The sequence below is a fragment of the Malania oleifera genome, chromosome 2, assembly GCF_029873635.1.
Source record: "Malania oleifera isolate guangnan ecotype guangnan chromosome 2, ASM2987363v1, whole genome shotgun sequence".
NCBI classification, from domain to species: domain Eukaryota; kingdom Viridiplantae; phylum Streptophyta; class Magnoliopsida; order Santalales; family Ximeniaceae; genus Malania; species Malania oleifera.
The window spans coordinates 69,012,287-69,033,270 of NC_080418.1; the positions used below are offsets into that span (position 1 = coordinate 69,012,287).

Below are 20,984 nucleotides of genomic sequence, written 5' to 3' on the forward strand. Positions count from 1 at the left end.
TGGAATGTGAATGAGAAAAGTGAAATGATGAAATATGGAGAGAAATAACCTCGATCATGGGGTGAAGCATAGGGTAGTGAATATTTTCAAGGGGGGTGTAACCTCGACCGTGGGGTGAAGCATGGCATAGAGAATATTTTTAGGGGACCATAACCTCGACCATGGGGAGAAGCATGGCGTAGAGAATATATTCCGACCAGTATAACCTCGACCATGGTGTGAACCATGGGGTGGGAAAATATTTTCAGGGTAGTATAACCTCGACCATGGGGAGAAGCATGGTGTAGAGAATATTTTCAGGTGAGCATAACCCCGACCATAGGGAGAAGCATGGCGTATAGAATTTTTTTAATGTAGTATAACCTCGACCATAGGGTGAAGCATGGCGTGATAAATATTTTCAGAGTAACATAATATCAACCATGGGGTGAAGCATGGCGTAGAAAGAATATTCTTAGGGCAGTGTGCTAGATGATGAAATGAAATTGAAAGTGGAAAGAAAGTGCGTGAGTGTAATAACATAGATAAATAACGCAAAGTAAAACTCTTCGCCTGAGGGCTTACTGAGTAAGGTGGGTGCCTTGATATGTAATAGTTGTAGCCGTACTTGAGTTAATTGGGTAGGGTTACAAGCGATATCAAAGCAGAGGGGAGCTACATGTATGGACGTGTAATCTGCCCTATCCTCAGGAACTTTTGCTAGTAAATATGGGTTGTGTGAGAATGAGATAAAAGATGGGAATAAAGCTTATAAAAGCTTGTATTTTATGTCTATATAATTGTGATAATAACTTGTGTATTTTAAGTAATGGTGTTATCACTGAAATGTATATATATATATATATATATATATATATATGATGATATAATGAAACTTATACTGCCACACGCTGTAAATAATTTATTCCATCTTACTGAGATGTGTCTCACCCAAATATTTAAATATTTCATGGAATCGTGACAGGCTTGGAGATAGAGCTCTGAGATAGAGGGGAGCTGACACCCGGATTAGACAGGGTGAGTGTTTTGAGCTAGGGATGGAGGATTCCCTAGAGTATTTTGTATTTGTTTTAGGAATGTGATAGATATGTACATGTGTATGGATGTTTAGTACTCTACTTATTTGTATTCTGGAAAGTATGTAAATATTGAATTCCTCTGTTAGGATTGTTTGTAAGTTTGTTTACCAAGTATCCCATTGCAGGTCAGGTTATGTTGATATGGTATCAGGGTTTCTGACATGGCCAATGTTTGCATATGTGGAATTATTAATTATAAATAAAAATGTGTTATGAAAATCGGGGCATCACACTAAGCTTAACCTTCTTCTCGAATCTCATTACTCTTTTCATCGGTGCAATTTTTAAGAACACATTATCATCCACTTCAAATTCCAACGCGCGTCGACAAATATTTGCATAGCTTTTCTATCGGCTCTGAGCTGTCTTAATTTTCACCTGGATAAGCTTGATTTTCTCAGAAGCCCGTTGTACCATCTCTGGACCCAATATCTACTTCTCTCCAACTTCATCCCAATATAACGGAGATCGACAACTCCGCTCATACAATGCCTCATATGGGGCCATCTTAATATTGGCCTGGTAGTTGTTTTTGTAGGCAAACTCTACTAATGGCAAGTACTGGATCCAGATACCTCAAAAATATAGGGCACAGAAACGCAGCATATCCTCCAATATCAGAATAGTCCTCTCAATCTGTCCATCAGTCTGAGGATGAAAGGTCGTGTTAAAAGCCAGCTGGGATCCCAAAGCTCTCTACAAGCTTTTCCAGAATTGTGACCTGAAACATGGATCTTGATCAGAATGGGTGGAAACAGGCACTCCATGCAGTCCAATTATGTCCAGTACATATAACTTTGCCAATCTACCCATGGAGTAGTTAACTCTAATAGGAAGAAAATGGGCAGTCTTTGTCAATCTATCAACGGCCACCCAGATGGCATCCTGTCCATGCTATGCTGGCGATAACCCCGATAAGAAGTCCATAGCTATATCCTCCCACTTCCATTTTGGAATGTGAAGTGATTGCAGTGGCCCTACCAGTCTTTGATGCTCATCCTTCGCCTGCTGGCATGTAAAACACTGCTCTATATATTTCATAATTTCCCTCTTCATATTGTTCCACCAAAAGGATAACCTCAAATCCCTGTACATTTTCGTACTTCCTAGATGTACTGTATATAGGGAACGTTGCGCCTCTTCCAAAATGATTCTTTTAATCTCAACATTCGTAGGCTCACAGAGTATAGAATAGAACCTCAAAGCTTCATCATCTGAAATACTGAACTCTGCTTCCTGCCCACTTCGCACCCTATCCATAATCTTCATTAACTCTACATCTTTTACTTGAGCAGCTTTAATTCTTTCTAGTAATGTGAGTTAAACCACCATATTAGCGATAAATGCCTGATGATTACCCTCTACAAGCTCCACCTCGAGTCTTTCCAAATTCATTTTGATCTGATTTGCAATTACTATCGCTGATATAAACGTGCTCCCTAATTTATGGCTTAACGCACCAGCTACCATATTAGCCTTCCCTGGGTGGTAACTGATGGTGCAATCGTAGTCTTTAATCAACTCGAGCCACCTCCTCTGTCTCATATTCAATTTCTTCTATGTGAAGAATTAGTTTAAACTTTTACGATCTGAAAATACTTTGTACCTCCCACCATTTAAATAATGGCTCCAGATCGTCAGTGTGTACACCACTGCAGCCAACTCTAAATCGTGCATAGGATAATTCTTTTCATATTCTTTTAACTGTCATGTGGCATATGCTACAACACTCCCCTACAATATCGGAATACATCTGAGCCCCTTCAGAAACACATCACTGTAGATTACATATATATCCTGATGGAATAGTCAATACTGGTGTAATGACAACCCTCTACTTTAATTCCTCGAAACTCTTCTCACATTCATCATTCCATTCAAAACTTACATTCTTCCTAGTTAGTCACATTAGAGGCCCTGATAGCCTAGAAAATTCCTTTACGAACCGGTGATAACATCTTGCCAGTCCCAAGAAGCTTCTGATTTCCTGAACATTTCTCAGTCTTGCCCAATTCAACACTACCTCTATCTTGCTGGGATCTACGGAGATTCCATCCTCGGATACTGCATACCTAAGGAATGCAACTTTCTCTAACAATAATTCGCACTTCTTAAATTTAGCAAACAACTTTCTTTCACTAAGCATCTGAAGTACCAGCATTAAATGTGTCTCATGCTCCTCGAAACTCCTCGAATAAACCAGTATATCATCAATGAAAACCAGTACAAACTGGTACTGATGGAAAATTCTGTTCATCGGGTCCATAAATACCGCAGAAGCATTCGTCAGTCCGAATCACATGACCATAAACTCATAATGATCATACCTAGTTCAAAACGCTACCTTACAGATATCGTCTATCTTCACCTTCACTTGATGATACCGAGATCGTAGATCGATCTTTGAATAACCCCGTGTACCTTGGAGTTGATCAAACAAGTCATCTATACGGAGAAGAGGATACTTATTCTTAACAGTTTCTTTATTTATTTCTCTGTTGTCTATACACATTCTCATCTCCCCAGGGTGATACACTAGGTCTGATAAAACCTTTATCTAATAAGTCCTGCAACTAATCTTTTAACTCTCTCAATTCTTCTGGACCCTTTCTATATTGAGCTTTAGAAATTGGTGCCATCTCGAGAAAAAACTCAATGGAAAAGTCAATCTCACGGTCGAGAGGCCATCCAGGTAGCTCCTCTAGAAAAATATCTGAAAAATTTCTCACCACTGGAAAATTGATAAGCTTCAATTCTTTCTCTAACACTTTCTTTACATGAGTTATATACTACTGACATCCATCCAGGAGTAGCCTCCTCACTTGTATGGCTGACACTAGTTGTGGTGAGGAATGCATGTGCAACCCCACAAATCTAAACTCCTGCCCTCCAGAAGGTATAAATATAACCTACTTTTTATGACAGTCGATGCTAGCATAATTAGTAGCTAACCAGTCCATTCTCAGCATCATATCAAATCCATGCATGCCTAACACTACTAGGTCAACTGGTAATACTCTCCCCTAAATATCTACTAGATAGCCTCTGATTACCTTTTGACACCTCACTACTAACCCTGTTGGTGTAGTTACTGCTAATTAGGTGTCTAACATCTGTGTTTCTACCCCACATAACTTGACATACCCAGAGACACAAACAAGTGTGTGGCCCCTGAATCAAATGAAACAACAGCTTTAATTGAAAACATATTAAATGTACCTATCACCACATTGCTAACCACCTCAGCATCTCCTGGTGTCAGTGTGTAGACTCGCGCCTGCACGGTATTCCTCTAATGATCGCCTCAGGGCACCTATATATTTCCTTGAAATGGTCTGGGAGCGGGAGCATTATTCTATGGTACATGACAATCTCGTGCCATGTGACCCAGTCTGCCACACCGGTAAGAGACATTTCTCCCCACTTGGCACTCTCCCATGTGTCTCTTACTGTAACTGGGACAAACGGGATAAGTTTGCTCGCCCTGCATCTCTTGGCTCCCTGTATCCTACCTCTGTCCTCTGCTGTATCCACCTTTCCTCCATGGAGCTCGGCTAGAACCCGCCTGAGATCTAGGAGGTGTGGGTCTCTTCCTCTGGCCTTGCATCTTAGCACCCCTCTGCCTACTCGCTTCAGCCGCAACGGACCTATCTACCAGCGCTACAAAATCCTGAACTTTCAATACCGCCACCTGTTCATAAATTTCTTGCCTCAGACCTCTCTCAAATTTCCTTGCTTTCTTTGCCTCATCCAGGACTATATATGGGGTAAAATGTGATAGTTCAATAAATTTTGCTGCATATTACTGGAATGTCCCATGCCCCTGGGTCAAGTTCAAAAATTCCTCCATTTTTGCCTCTCTAATGGTGGTAGGGAAATATTGATCGAAGAACATCTCCTTAAACTGACTCCAGGTCATGGCTAAAGGTACTGGTCTCTGCTCCTCCAAGAGTCTCACAATAGACCACCAATGCTCAACTTCCCCTATGGGTCTATAGGTGGCACACAATACTCTCTTCTCATCGGTGCAGCATAGTACAGTCAATATCTTTTCTATTTCCTACACCCATTTCTCTGCTGCAATTGGGTCTGTACTCGCTAAAAAAGTCGGAGGCTTCATTTTGGTGAACTGTTCTATATTGTAGCCCTAGCTTGCTGAGGGGCCTCCCTACTCCCTAGTGCTCCGTGAATTCATAGCCATAATCTACTGAGTTACACTATGCAGAACTACGTCAGAATCACCGTCGCCTATACTGGAGGGCCCTGCACCATCATTGCCACTGGCATGAGCACTGCTATCCCCAGGGTCCATCCTGAAAAGAAAATAAATATAATCTGGCCCTGCACCATCATTGCCACTGGCATGAGCACTGCTATCCCCAGGGTCCATCCTGAAAAGAAAATAAATATAATCTGAGGACCCTATCTTCATAACATAACTATTATTTTTAACTAACTAAAATTTCATATCATCAATTAACCTAATGTCCTTATTTTCAATTTAAGATTCAGTCCAGTAATTTAGAAACACAACCCAACAATAGTTTACCATGGCTTTCCTGAAATCGTCACCCCAGGAAAGACACATAAACCACTATGGAAATCGTGCTTCCAAACTGCAGAACAAAACCCTAAATCCTCATCTTAACTTCCTAACATCGACTCACTAAAATTCTGATCCACCCCATTTCCTATCCTCTTCCAAAATCTATTCTTATACTCTGGTAATGTTTCCACTATGCACTAAAGTCTACATAACCTAACAACCTAAGCTCTGATACCAAAATGAAATGACCCCAAATTTTTACTATATTTTTTTCATAATAATAATAGAACTCTAATACCATAAACATAATCAAAGTCAACCCGGACCCCAAGGGAACCAAGAATATACCTATTTATAAATACATGTCAACTATGCAGCTAAAACCATAATATACTTAACCTTATATACAATACCAGAGTTTTACTATTTTCAATACATATCTATATATATACAACCCAAAAAGGACCATACATCCTAGAGTCAAACCAAAAAATCCATCCTAATCCCGACTCAACTACTTACCCTGCAACTGGGGTAGTACCAACGAACTCCTTTATCTAGGAGCTCCCTCCACTCATCTGTCAGGGTTTCTTAAAATGTTTGTAATGCTGGGGTGAGACACCTCTCAATAAGGGAGATGGACTAATATCAGTATATGGCAACATGAGTATTATTGTGTTATAAACATATACTGTACATGATAAACTGTATTTAAGAAGCAAGGAAGTTATGTACATAGCATAACTTGAATTTAACACATCTAGTAAAACTGTTCTGTATAAAATCTGAATAAAACATAATTTAACATCACATACTATATCATACTAAATTTCTTTATACATACAAATCATTTGTTATATCTGTATATTACTGAAATCATACCCTGAATGGATAGTTAGCTAACGTCATGTATTACCCTAACATGACTAGGTTGTGCGGCCCGTAGGTGGGACTAAGTAATGGTTGGCCTACCACACTAAGTCAAAACTGATTAGTCCGTAAATACGATTGGCCTACCCATCCTGATCCGAACTTCTAGGGAGCGCACTATGCTTCTCTAGGCCCAATCAACTACCCATCTCCCACACTCTATTTGAGACATGTGGTAGCACTACCTGATCTGAATAGCTGCGTTACCATGTTCTGAAACTAAACTAAGTCATTAGGGTTCTACTATCATATAGTAAATTTCATAAATACTATATATACTATTTCATGATCTCGTGTAAAATCTGACATAATAATATTTCTGATTAAACTGTTATATACATATGAATCTGTTCACGGCATCTGCGTCGGCTGAATTATTACGGTATATGGGCCAACTGAAATATCACGGCATCTAGGTCAGCTGAATAATCATAGCATCTGTGTCGGCTGAATAATCACGGCATCTGCGCTGGCTAAATAATCATGGCATCTGCGCCGAGTGAATATCATAATATACTAAAAATATAATTTATGTACTATTTATAGTTTTTCTAAAAATAAACTGTTATCAAATCACACTTGTTCTGAAGAATCATAAAATATTCTGTCAAGCTATTAATGCTATAAAATATATACTCATGCCACACGAGTGAATGCTACTCTATATATATATATATATATATCATGCTATCGGTCTAGAAAAAGCATATTTTGTTGAAAAATATCATTAGATCTGTTTCTAGGGTTTTCTCATTCAACATCAGTATTCTTAAAAGTTATACTAATCACATATATAAATTTCTAAATTAAATACTATATTCAATAATAAATTTTCTAAATATACTTGACCTAGTCTATCCCTTTACCTGTTTCTAGAGAAGCTTGTTGAAAAACCTAAATCACACCTGCGGCGTTCAGAACTCCAAACCCTGAAATTGCATTTACTCCAAATTCAATCAACTTAACTCCAGAATATTTCTCATTTAGCATTTCCTAGGCCCTATATACTCCAAATAAACACTTAAACCCTAAAATACCTTACTTACCCTGATTTTGGAGTGGTGCCCAAGGACTCCAAATCAGCAATCTGCTCCGGTTAAATTATAGAAAATCACCCTAAGATCAATGTGGTCCCGATTGTCAAAACGAGGTAAAACGGAGCTGGATTTGAAGAGAGAAGAAGGGTGAGCTGAAAGTAGAGAGAGAAAATAAGAGAGGAAATGAATTTCTAGCCAGAAATTTGATTTTCGGTCATATATAGGTAGTTGTCCACGTGGCTTCATCGACGAGACATGTGGACTCGTCGATGAACCGAAGAAGGAAGTTCGTCAATAAAACCGGTGAGTTCATCGAAGAATATTTTAGTCTGAAATTTTTCCTATCTCTATATCTTCTCGTCGACGAGACACATGTACTTTGTCGATGAGACACATGTACTTCGTCGATGAGACCTAGAAGGACATTCATCGACGAAGACCCTGGGTTTGTTGACGAATCCTTGTTGATGCCCCTTCTTTTCCTTCTTTTCTTTTTCTTTATTACTTTCATAAATTATATTTTTTTCGAGTCTCTATAAGTATATTATTTCCCACTGTATGAAGGTTGACTAATGATTCATTTGCTTTAATATAGTTGTGTAAACTCTTATATTCACATGGTATTTCACGAGGCTAAAATGCACTTACACGTGATTTGTAGCACTTAGGGTTTTTTTAGAGCACCGAGAGAACAATCATAGCGACTATGACACCTTGTGAGGTATTGTTGAGCCGTTCATTCATTTCTTTAGTTTTTGATGTCAAACTCTGAGTTTTTGGAACTCAACTTTCCTTCTCTTTTTTGGATCTTCTTTCCTGACTAGTCTCAATTTTTTCATTTGCTAACCTAGAGGTGATGTCTAGTGGGGATATAGAAACCTAGGTCTTGTAGCCTACTCAAGACGTGAAAATTGAGCCACTCTTAGAGATAGACTTAGTTCATGGACCCCATTTCGAGCTTAAATTCTAGTGGGAGATTTGAAGACGATAAAAAGTTAGGAAAATTTTCCTAGCTGACCGTGAAAGAAAAAGATAAAAGAATGAGCAGAAGAAAGAAAAAGAAATGAAAAACATATAAGAATACCTACTTTATATATACAAAAAGGTCAAGCTAGAGGCACAACGCATGATCCTACACATATGAAGACTATTCAAGCTGACCAATGCATCTAACATATTCATGGCTAGTCCATGAATAGGTCAATCTAGGGTGGTCTTGGTTGGATGTGGCAAGTAGGTGAGAAGACACTAGGGTGAAGGACCCAAAACCTCACTATAGGCTGGATTCCTTTCCTGTGAGACTAGTCCACTCCATGCTTAGCGTTAGTTCTTCATAATATGTGGGGTGTTTGATCATGAAATTCTTCCTCACATATGAGAGTGAACCCATCTTCTTGAGTATTCTTGAAGGTAAACCAGTGAGACCAAGTCAAAACGACTGTTTTGTAGATGTCGAAGGGTATCCTAAGTGTGACAGATCATACACCTTATACATGCCTTGTGATGTCGCCTATCCATACTTGAATATAACATGATAATATTAACTCTAAATTGCAATTGCTGGTTAATTCTCTGAGAGTTATCCTTGTTGTGATGGTTGTGTACTGTAGAGACTTGCATTAGTAAATTGCTACGGAGTGTGTGTATAATGGAGTCATGTATGAAAAGGTTCGTATGTAACTAGGCTATATTCTTGTATGTAAAATGGTATGACTCTGTTGCATATTATCCTATCTTATGTTCACCCTGCTTGGTGTTTGTGGGTATTGCCTTGGAAACCCTCATGCGACTACAACTCATCCACTAGGGTTAACCTAGGGGTTTAAAGCCTTGTTACAAATGGTAAATACAACCGTGTTTCCCACGAAAGAGGAGGTAGACAAGATTTTATAGATTATTTAGATTTTGCTTTGCTCGAGGACTAGCAAAATGTAAGTTGGGGATTGTGATGAGTCCCTAAAATGCATTATTTAAGGCCCTCAATTACTTTTGTTTATCCTCCTTTATCTTGTATGTAACCCTTTGTTAACATAGTTCAGAAGTATGCACGGTTTGTTCATGTTATAGGAAATACAAGTTAAAACCAAGGTGTTAGGCATACGAGAAGCTAAAGGAGTAATTAGAGTACACAAAACTTAGATTAGATGTTTAGCCAAACTCCCAAAGTCTTAGATCATCAAAGGAAAAGAAGACTAGGCTCCTCCAAGTGGTGCGACTAGCAACACAATGGGCGACCAAGTCATCCATTGCAGACTCTAAGGTTCAAACTAAGATTGAAATGCTGCAAGGTTCGACCAAGTGTTCGACCATATGACCCTCATAGGTGACTAAGGCAAGATGCTGAAGCCTACTGAGCCAAGAAATACTGAGAGCATCGACTAAGTGATTGACCAAGAGACCTTGAAGGGCGACCATGGCGAGTTCCTGAGACTTTCGGAAAGTCGAGATCTTGCAAGTCTCTACCATCAACTCAACCAGCAAGATCATAAAGTGTGACTTAGTCAAATACACTAAAGATTCGAATCCCTAATTTCCTGCGAGTCTCAACCAGGGTGTGATCAGGGGAAGCATGGGAGTGACTTGGTCGACAGTGACGATCTTCTGCGCGAGATTTTCTGCAAAGTTTCCTAATTCGAATTTCAAACTTTGTAAACCCTAATAGGAATAAATAATAGCTACAAACATGTTCTCTGGGTTCCTCTTTGGCCGATTTTGGGTTAGTGACAGACCTAAAACGCCATCGAGAGCTAACCTTATAGTAGATTTAATTTCTTTCCTTTACATTCTTGTCTTGATTTTCTTTTGTTCTTCTGATCGTTAGTGACAGAAGATTTTTTTTGAAATGAGAAGCCATTTTTACATGCTTTCCTAATAAATTAGATGATCATTCAAATGCACGGATAATCGTTAGTGACAGACGACTCAAATACAAAGGATTGGTTTTTACATGCTTTATCTTTACTTCCTTATTTAATTGCTTTCATTTAAATGCTTTAATTTACTGCTTTCATTTATTGCTTTGGTTGTATTGATACCCCGAGAGATCAGATAACACATCTATTAATTCAGTCAGGTATACGTAATAGGCTATGAATCTAAAAAGGTTCTCATGATCGTTGTGATAGGGTACACTCTAGTTCCCGACCATACTTTGTACAGTTGGTGCACCCTTGCTACCCTATGCCATCGAATGGCTCCTTTCACCGTGTAACCCTATTATGGATAATTGACCAAACATAGATTACGCACACGACATCCTAGGTCAAATTCATGATTGAGCATTACTTTGTAGGAGTAGAGTTAATTTAGATTTACATGCTTTCAAGTAGTTGTTAGAAAAATTCTTTAAAAAGCCCATCTTTTCACTTCTTTTTACACAAAGCCTTAATAAACTAAGCTAGAAGTGGTTGATAACTACACTGTAATCCCCGGGGATCGATACCTGACTTTCCCACTTTCTACTAAACTTGGGAATAGTTAGGTTTTATAAATATTATTTTTTGTAGTTAATGACCCAAGCCTTGGTGAGCCTATCAGTGGTCATCAAGCATAGCAGACTCTGAATCATAACTTGGTAGTACTTGATATCTACCGGTTTCCCTTACTCATCCTTATCAAGATTAGTGGAAGTGCTCATTGGTGTTCCCAATGCCTTGCCACCTTCAATATCAAATTTCTTGAGCAAGTCTTTTATATACTTTGATTGGTTTATGAATGTGCCATTTTTGGCTTACTTCATTTGAAGTCCAAGAAAAAATGTAAGTTCGCCCATCATACTCATCTCAAATTCATCTTGCATACATTTAGCAAACTCTTTGCATAGATTCTCATTCGTGACACCAAATATGATATCATAAACTTAATTTGAATGATAAGCATATCATTTTACTGGGTTTTGATAAAGAGAGTACTATCCATCTTTCCTCTCGAGAATCCATTTTTCTAGCAAAAAACCACTCAGTCTTTCATACCAAGCTCTAGAAGCTTGTTTTAAACCATAAAAGGCTTTCGATAGATTAAACACATGGTTTGGAAAATGGAAATCTTCAAAACCTAGTGGTTGTTCGACATAGACTTCCTCATTTATGAACTCATTTAGAAATGCACTCTTTACGTCCATTTGATAGAGTTTGAAATTTTTGTGGGATGCATAGGCAAGTAACATGTGAATGGCTTCCATTCTAGCTACCGGTGCATAGGTTTCCTCAAAATCAACACCTTCCTCTTGATTAAAACCTTGTGCTACTAGTCTAGCATTGTTAAGGACAACAAAGTCATTTTCATCCTTTTTATTCCTATATACCCATTTAGTCCCTATGACTGATGATCATCTAGCCTAACAACTAAATTCCAAACTTTGTTTCTTTCAAACTGATTTAACTCTTCTTGCATAGCTAACACCCATGAATCATCATTACTTGCATCATTTATATTCTTAGGTTCCTCTTGTGATAGGAACGCAAAATGATCATACAAGTTCTTAAGTGAAGATTGAGTTGATACCCCTCATGAAGGTTCACCAATAATTTGATCCTTAGGCTAGTTCTTCACGAATTTCCATTCTTTTGAAAATTCAATGACTTCAACTTTATTTTGAGAGTCATCATAATATAGTTCTTTAATTTCAATACTCTCTTCTTTGTTATCATGAATTGCTAAGTCTTTTAAACCTATTCTTATCTCTAGATCTTCATCGACAATGGTTTTAGAAGAGAAGGGGTTGGCTTCATCAAATGCTACATGAATGGATTCCATAACCAACATCGTTATTTTGTGGTATACTCTAAAGTCTTTACTATTTAAAGCATATCCTAAAAAATTTCCTTTATTGGATTTTGTATAAAATTTTCCTAGGTCACGATTATCATTTAAAACAAAACATTTACAACCAAAGACATGGAAGTATGAAAAGTTTGGTTTCTTTCCTTTCCAAAGCTCGTAAGGGGCTTTATTCAAGTTTTCCCTAATGGAAACTTTGTTCATGATATAACAGGTGGTATTTATGGCTTCAGCTCAAAAACATTTAGGTACATTATGCTCATTTAGCATAGTCCTAGCCATTTCTTGTAAATATCTATTCTTTCTCTCAACAACTCCATTTTGTTGAGGTGTTCAAGGTGCTAAAAAATTGTGTGAAATGTCATTTTCATCAAAAAAGCTTTCAACATATTTATTTCTAAACTCTCCACCTTGAGCACTTTGGATGTGTAAAATACCAAAACCCTTTTCATTTTAGAGTTTCTTACACAAGTTGGTAAGAATTTTACACACTTCATCTTTGGAGGCTAGGTATAACACTCAAGTGAACTTGGTGTACTCATCTATTATTTTCCTCCGAGACTTTGTGTTTTTATAGGTCCAAATAGATCTAGATGAATTAATTCCAATGGCCTTCCAATGGATATTAATTGCTTCTTTTTGAAGCTTGTCTTGGCTTACTTTCCAAGTTGGCAAGAATCACAAATTTTGTCTTTTATGAATTTAGTTTTGGGTAAACCCTTGACTAATTCCTTCTTAACTAACTTAGATAGGAGATTCATGCTCGCATGTCCTAGTCTCCTATGTCATAACCAGTTAGATTCATTCAAGTCCATAAAACACTTTAAATCTTGAGATACTCAGCTTTCAAAGTTAATGCAATTCACGTTTTCACAATGAATTTCAATAAAAAATATTTTGTGTTTTTCTGCATTCTCAAGAATACATTTATCCTTTTCAAAGGTAATGTCAAAGCCTTTGTCACAAAGTTTACTAAGACTTAGTAAGTTATGTTTTAAACCTTCAACTAGTAAAACATTCTCAATGATTAAGGAATGTTCCTTATTGACTTTGTCGATGCCAATAATCTTACCTTTGGCATTGTCTCCAAAGGTAACATGTCTATTTTGCTTTAGTGTTAAGGACGTGAACTTGGACTTGTCTCCCATCATATGCCTTGAGCATCCACTATCCAAGTACCACTTTTCTTTAAAAAGGGTCAACAAAGCATACCTATAAAAGGATTTAAATAACTTTCTTAGGTACCCAAATCTTCTTTGGTCCTTTTAGGTTAGCTTTTGAAGTTTCTTTAATTTTTCACACCCTTTTAGTTTTCAAATTCTTTCTTTTAAATGGGCAATCAAATTAGATATGACCCTTCTTTTTATATAAAAAGCATGTGGTGTGAGTGTAAACATTATTTGAAAAGGTGCTGACATAATTTTTAGATTCTTTTACAAAATAATCCATGTAGAGATTCTTTATTCTCTTATTTTCTTTTCCATTAAAGCCAATGCATTCTTTATCCAAAGTCATCTTTTGAGAACCAACTAGCTTATCAAAGTTGTCTTTCCCACTTGTGAAGTTATAGATTATTTTAGAATAATCTTCTACTTTTCCTTTCTAAACTAATGATATTTAAATCCTTCTCATTTTCAAAAGTGGCATGTGATTTCAAGTCTTCTAGTTCTTTTGATAGTTTTTCAGTATTATTCTCCAGTGCAACAATATATGAATCTTTTTTCCTTTTCAATAGTGTGATTTGACTCTAATTTCTTTACTAATGTTTCATTCTCACTTTTCAATGTGGTGTTTCATTTGGACACCCTAACAAAACTTTTATGTAATTTAAATAGTTCAATTTGCAATTCAATATATGAGGGCATGCTATCATAGGATTCATCACTGGATTCAATAAACAAGTTAAAGTAAGAGTTTTGTACCTCATCTTTTAGTGCCATAAGGCAGGAGTTCGCCAACTTCTGATCGCTCGAGTCACTTTCTGAACTTCTTGAACTGGAGTCATCCCAAGTTGTGGTCTTCATTGCCTTTTTCTTCGTCTTCTTATAATCCTTTTTGACCTGTGGACAATCAGGTTTAATATGATATACTTTCTTGCAGTTGTAGCAAGTAGGAGGTTCTGCTTTTGTTTCTTTTCTACTTGATTCTCCTTTGTCCATCCTAGATCCTTGGAATTTCATAGTGAAATTCTTATTCTTTTTAAAGAACCTACCTAGTCTTTTGGTGATTAGGGCTATATCTTCTTCATCCATCTCTTCAACTTCCTCATCACTTGAGCTTTCCTTGGAAGCTTTGAGTGCAATGGATTTCTTAGTTTTTCTTTTTTCAGTTGCTTTTTCATTTATGGCCATCTCGTATGTGAGAAGTGACCCGATGAGTTCATTTAAAGTCATCACCCTTAAGTTTCTACCCTTAGCAATTGTCGTGGCCTTAGGTTCCCATATGGATAGGATTCCTTTGATAATTTTCCTAATTATCTCATTTGTGGGGTAGTTCTTTCCAAGTGCGTTGAGGGAGTTTATGATATGAGTGAACCTAGCCTACATACTAGATATGGATTCATCAGGGTTCATTCTAAAGGCTTCATACTCACTAATGAGCAAATCTATCCCACTATCCCTAACGTCTACGGTTCCTTCATAAGTTATTTCTAACTTATCCCAAATTTCTTTGGCACTCTTACAGCCCATTATCCTATTAAATTCATTTGCGTCTAAAGCATAGTATAAGGCATTCATGGCACTCGAGTTGATTTGCATTAATTTCATGTCTATTTCGTTCATTTCATTTTCAGCCTTAGGAGCTTCTTTATTTTCAGTGAATTTTGTAGGCATATAACTTCCTTAAACAACAACTCTCCAAGCCCTCCAATCCATGGTTTGTAGAAAATTTCTCATCTTTTGTTTCCAAAAGGTGTAGTTAACACTGCAAAAATATTGGAGGCCTTGTGGAGGATTGACCTTCACCAAATGGGGGCACACCTAGGTTTTCCATTTAGATCTTTGTGCAACCACTTATTTAGATTTATTGCAACCAATGCTTTAATACCTATTGAAAGTCAAGGTGTAATTCTAAGAGGGGGATGAATTGGGTATTTTAAAATTTTATGCACGAAAGCTTAACCAATTTTAAAGCTGATTCTACACGTGCTCTAACTTATTAACAACAATTGTATTCTCAAACAATAGTCTTATCAATTTATATATTCTTAAATTATAAAGAGTATGAACTAAGATTTAAATATGAAATCAAACTACAAGATAATGACAATACTTACAGCAGATTAATATTGATAAAAATATGCTTAGCCATACAAAAGTTTATGCTATAATTTGAATGAGTAATAAACCAGTACAATAAAATTCTAGCAGATTAAATCAAAATTATATATGTAACTACAATAGAGTTTAATCAATAAGAGTATTCACAACATTCACACCATTCATAAATCAAGTAAAAATGCTTGTAAAATAAAGGAGATAAAGGAGAGAGTGACACCTGATTTTTTATAAGGATCGACAACTGTGCTACGTCCTTGCCTCAAGTAACTAGCTATGAGCATTCACTAATCCCTCCTTCAGTAGGTGGAGACACCTCTCTCCTTCAGTAGGTGGAGAAGCCTCTCAAGCAAAACAATACTTCCGCTTGCCAACAACTTAATCACAAAGTCGTTAGTTTACATAAGGAAATCAAAAACTAATTTTTGTACAAAGAGAACTCTCTAACCAGAGCAAATTAGTACACAATAAGCACTATAGAATACTCTCTGAAGATATTTACTAAGAATCTCAAAGATATAAACTAAGGTTTCTGGGTTTTAAAAGCTTTGAACTTGAAAGAATAACTTAAAAGACAAGTTTCAGCAAGAACAGTGCAAAAGATGAATTTTCAATGTAAATTGATCTTCTAGTGTTCCAAACATGATTAAGGTTGGCTATTTATATGTAAGTTTGAATTATAGTCATTTCTGCGTGCTATGGTAACAATATATTTTAGAATCGAAAATATTTTTTAGCCGTTTTCCAAACTTATCACAGCACTTTGGTCGACAGAACTAGCAATTCAGTCGCCCGAACTAGTTAACTTATGAATTTCAAAACTGGTAGTAGTCATTTGGTCGACTAAACTCTAAGTTTAGTCACTCGAACTAACATTGTCTGGAACTTTAACAATGACATTAGCCATTCGGTCAACTGAACCTGAGGTTTGGTCGCCCGAACTCTTTGATGTCAGATTAGTTTGTTCAGACTCCTACATTCGGTCAACTGAGCATTAGTTTCAGGAGCTCAAACATCCTGAAATTCAACATTCCTTTAAATTTTTATTCCAAAAATTATTTTTTATTTTTTGAAATAACATTTAGACTTTGTAAAAATATTTTCAAAGAATTGAAAAGGTATCTAAGGTCCAAATAAATATCCTAAGAGCTTCATAACAAAAAAGAACTAAAATGTACTTACATGAAACCTATTTTTCAATACATATGACAAGCTGTCTAGGTCTTTATGTCCTTAAGCTTGGTATTCATCCAAGCTTTCCTTCAACAACCATCTTTCATTTACTTGTGTTCTTCATGGCTTTGCATTATACATCTTGCATTGTGCTTTTATTCTGCAATACCTGTAAATACACTTGATAGCACAATTAGATGTTTTGGTTTGTCATTATTACTTTTCTTATTGTTCGTGTGATCGTTGTTCATAGATACCCATGCTAATCACATCTTCAACCTTCTTCGTTGGATCAAAAGCCTTATCAATGATCTCTAGTGGGACTACAACCTTTTTATGTGACTCAAGATCTACGCGGTTAGGGTGGGGGACAAGTTCCTTATGACCCCTTTTCTGCTGCAAGATCATATTGAACATATCCTCCATCCTTTTCGGGAATGCAAGGAACTCACCTCTCGTCACGTTGGAATTGTCAACTAGTGCAAAATGTATGGATTGAGGTGATTAGTCACCCACAGCAGGTTCTGACTTTGAATTGTGTGATATAGTCATGATCAAGGAAAAGAAAACTTCTCAAATAATTCCCACAAAAGGCGCCAACTGTTAATTCCCACAGACGACACCAACTGTTGCTACCTGAAACTCGAATGATCTTCGGGAATTACTCCTTGATCACGACCACCTGAAAAGGATAAATCAAGAATGGCTTAGAGGACCCTGGGTGTACTCCAGGTGATCATTCTGATGCCTAAGTAAGGGACTAATGAGAGGCTATGAATTGCAACAATAGAAAGAAGTGGATATGAATGAGATGTTTACCTCTTCTCCAAATCCCATTTTAAAGTGGTGGAAGTTGACCCTCCATCAATATGACATTAATGGGCATTATTGTGCTTTTGGGGGTTACATAGGTTTTATGGGCATATATGTTGAGGATTTGAATATAGTTTTGTAACTATCCCTTTTAACAATGTCTATATTAAAGTCTGCCTGTCAATTTTGTAAGGAGGTTTAATGATGCTATCGAAATAGTTTCCTTTTTTTAATGAGGATATTTTGATGCATTTCAACTATTCATGCATATTCTAAACACATTTCTATAACTATCCTCAAATATTCCAAAAAAAAAAAAAATATCTCTAATCACCTATAAGTTTCCTAAAATAATATTTTTTTAAAATATATTTATTTATTATTTTTTAAATTATTTTTTTGTTATAATTATCACTCAAAAGTCATGAAGCACATGCATTGCACGTGCCCTCGTGTAATAGTCTTAGGTCCAACTCTAGTGTGATATTATCCATTTTGGGTCACTAGTCTCACAGATTTGTCCTACAAAAGGTGCCTTATATAGTCGGAATCCAAACCATCCTTATAAGCCCAAGATGTCCCCAGTACACATCCAATATGGGACTGTGACATGCTCTCCCACCTGATCTCTAACGCCTGCTTTAGAGTGGCTTACAACTATGTGTAGAATTCACTCAAATGATAGTAACTCTATGGTGGCTCTAATGCCAAATGTAACGAATTTGGGTCCAACTCTTCGGAGGTATTGTCCACTTTTGCCCACTAGCCTCATGGATTTGTCATATAAAAGGCGCCTCCCATAGTTGGAGCCCAAACCCTCTTTATAAGCTCAAGATTTTCCTAATACACATCCAATGTGGAACCGTGATAGACTCTCCCGTTCGATCTTTGGTTTCCTTGTTAGAATGATCTCCCTAATACACATCCAATGTGGGTCCACGACAGGCTCTCCCATCTAATCTCTGACGCCCTCGTCAAAGTAGCTTACACCTCTATGTAGGATTCACTCAGATGATGGTATCCCCAAAGTAGATCCACTCATATAATATTACCTCCAAGATGACTTTGATACCAAATATAATAGTCTTGGGCCAAACTCCGATGAAGTATTGTCCTTTTTGGCCTATTAGTCTCATCCGTGTATCCTGTAAAAGGTGTCACATAATCGAAATCCAAACGATCTTTATAAGTCAAAGATCTCCTAAGTATACATCCAATGTGGGATCGTGACATGAGATCACACTAACGAGGATGTTAGAAATCAGACAGGAGAGTCAAATGTAATGGCCCTAGGCCTAACTCCTATTAGGTATTGTTTGCTTTGAGTCACTGGTCTCACGAGTTTGTATTATAAAAGGCGCCTCACTTAATTGGAGTTCAAACCCTTCTTATAAGTCCAAAATCTCCCTAGTACACATCTGACGTGGGACCGTGACAGGCTCTCCCATCCAATCTCTAATATCATTGTCAACGTGATTTTCTTAGTATACATTCGATGTGAGACCGTGACACCCTGACTAGTGATAAATCTCTATTATTAGAAAGGAGATTCTCCTTTCTTGGTCTGATTTTTAACATCCCCAAAATGTCTCTCTTACTATCCATAAAAATTTCAAAAAAGTCCCTATAACTACCTATATATATATATATATATATATATATATATATATATATATATATATATTAAAAATATTCCTAAAATATCCATAAATATTCCAAAAAATGTCCCTATAAGTACCCATAAAATTTTTTAAAAAATCCATGAAACTACTCACATATATTCTAAAAATATTCCTATAACTACCCAAAAATGTTCCAAAAAATATCCATTAATCGCCATAACTTTCCTAAAATAATACTTTTATAATATATTTATTTATTAATTTTTTTAAAAAATATTTTATTATAATTATCACTCAAAAAAATCTAATAATCTTTTATTACCTTTGGAATCTTGCAAATAATTTTACTGCAAATTCTCAAATTACAACAATACCCGCCACCCCGAACGATTACGACAGGCTCCCCAATAACCGCGCCCTATCACTTTCTCGCCACACCTTCCTCCTGGGGTTAGGGTTTCGTTTTCCAATCCCAAATCCAGATCAGACACCCTCCACCCCAATCCCTCATCGAAACCTGTCAATTACCATAGGGCTCCTTTACCTCTCACTCCCACATCCATACAGGCTATATAAATTCTTGATGTTGTATTGCTCTCGTTGTGGTTCGAACTCCACATTGGATGATTTAGAGTTTCATTCGGTCTATGGCTTCCTGTATGTTCTCTGTGATCTGCATTCTCCATTCCTTGATCGCTCTAACATGTGGCTCTTTGGTTATGCTCTATCTCAACGAGATCTCCGTGTTTGGTCATGGCATGGAGACGGCTAAAAAGCTACAGGGATCAACTCCGCACGACCAATTGTTGATACAAACTTCAAATTCCTTTGCTGGGTTGCTTTTGTTTGTAATTGGGTTTTTGCTGTCCATGGTGGCTTTTGTAAAGGATAGGGATTTTCAGAGCTTTTTTGCTAAAGGGTGTGTTTTTATGCATGTTTCAATGGCTCTTTGGAGGGTTAATTTTGAAAGGAGGATTGCGGATTTGGCTTCGGATTGGCCAAGACAGCTTGTGGGGGATTTTGCATTGGCGCTTTCGTGGGTTTTCTTTCTTGTGTACACTTGGAGAGAGAAGTATGATTAGTTTGAATAAATAACATTAAGTGAGTGTTTTTTTTTTTCTTGGAATAAGTATTGGAGGCTTTAGGACTGAATGGCTGATTCAAGGTGAAGGTTATGCGGCTTAATTGTTCTTTTAAATGTACTAATGGTAGAGCTCATACTGAAAATTACTGAGAATTACAGTTTCATCAAGTGAGACTGTTTGAAAGGGTAATGTGGCTATTGGGGTTTAGTATGCCCTGAACATGCCTGTAATGTATTTGCCAAGAAAAATGAAATACTTCTGTTGGGATCTCGCAATAACCAGCCTCCCTTGGAAATTTGGTTTATAGGAATAAACCAGATTCTGCCTGGCTGTTTGTATGCATTTCGCAACAATTCTGTGATTGTACATAAAATATAATAATTTTCTATTTGCACTTCCTTGTTAAAACTCCATGTGAAGTGCTGCTAAATCATAAATTATATAACAAATGCTTGTAGCTAAAAGCAAAGCATTATGGAAATTGCTTTACATGCTTACATTGATCTAAATTTGTACAAATGAACTTTTTTATGTTGATTTGAGAACTTGCTGCTAAGGCTCAAGTAAATATTAGCTTGAGATCCCACAAAATGTTGTAGAATTTTTTTTTGTTCCTCTGTTGAAATATTCTCCTTCTGGCTC

The 20,984-nt window shown here is 36.9% G+C and overlaps 1 protein-coding gene across 1 annotated transcript; it reads left to right on the forward strand.

Annotated features, from left to right (window-relative positions):
- Positions 1-19,660: 19,660 nt before the first annotated feature.
- Positions 19,661-20,409, forward strand: LOC131148716 (uncharacterized). Its single transcript, XM_058098605.1, has one exon. It carries the CDS (start codon positions 19,905-19,907, stop codon positions 20,337-20,339), a length of 435 nt encoding a protein of 144 aa, XP_057954588.1. The 5' UTR covers positions 19,661-19,904; the 3' UTR covers positions 20,340-20,409.
- The last annotated feature ends 575 nt before the right edge of the window (positions 20,410-20,984 follow it).

Bases quoted from the DNA above. Each gene is read 5' to 3' on its own strand.
- LOC131148716 (XM_058098605.1), top strand. From the start codon at position 19,905: ATGGCTTCCTGTATGTTCTCTGTGATCTGCATTCTCCATTCCTTGATC.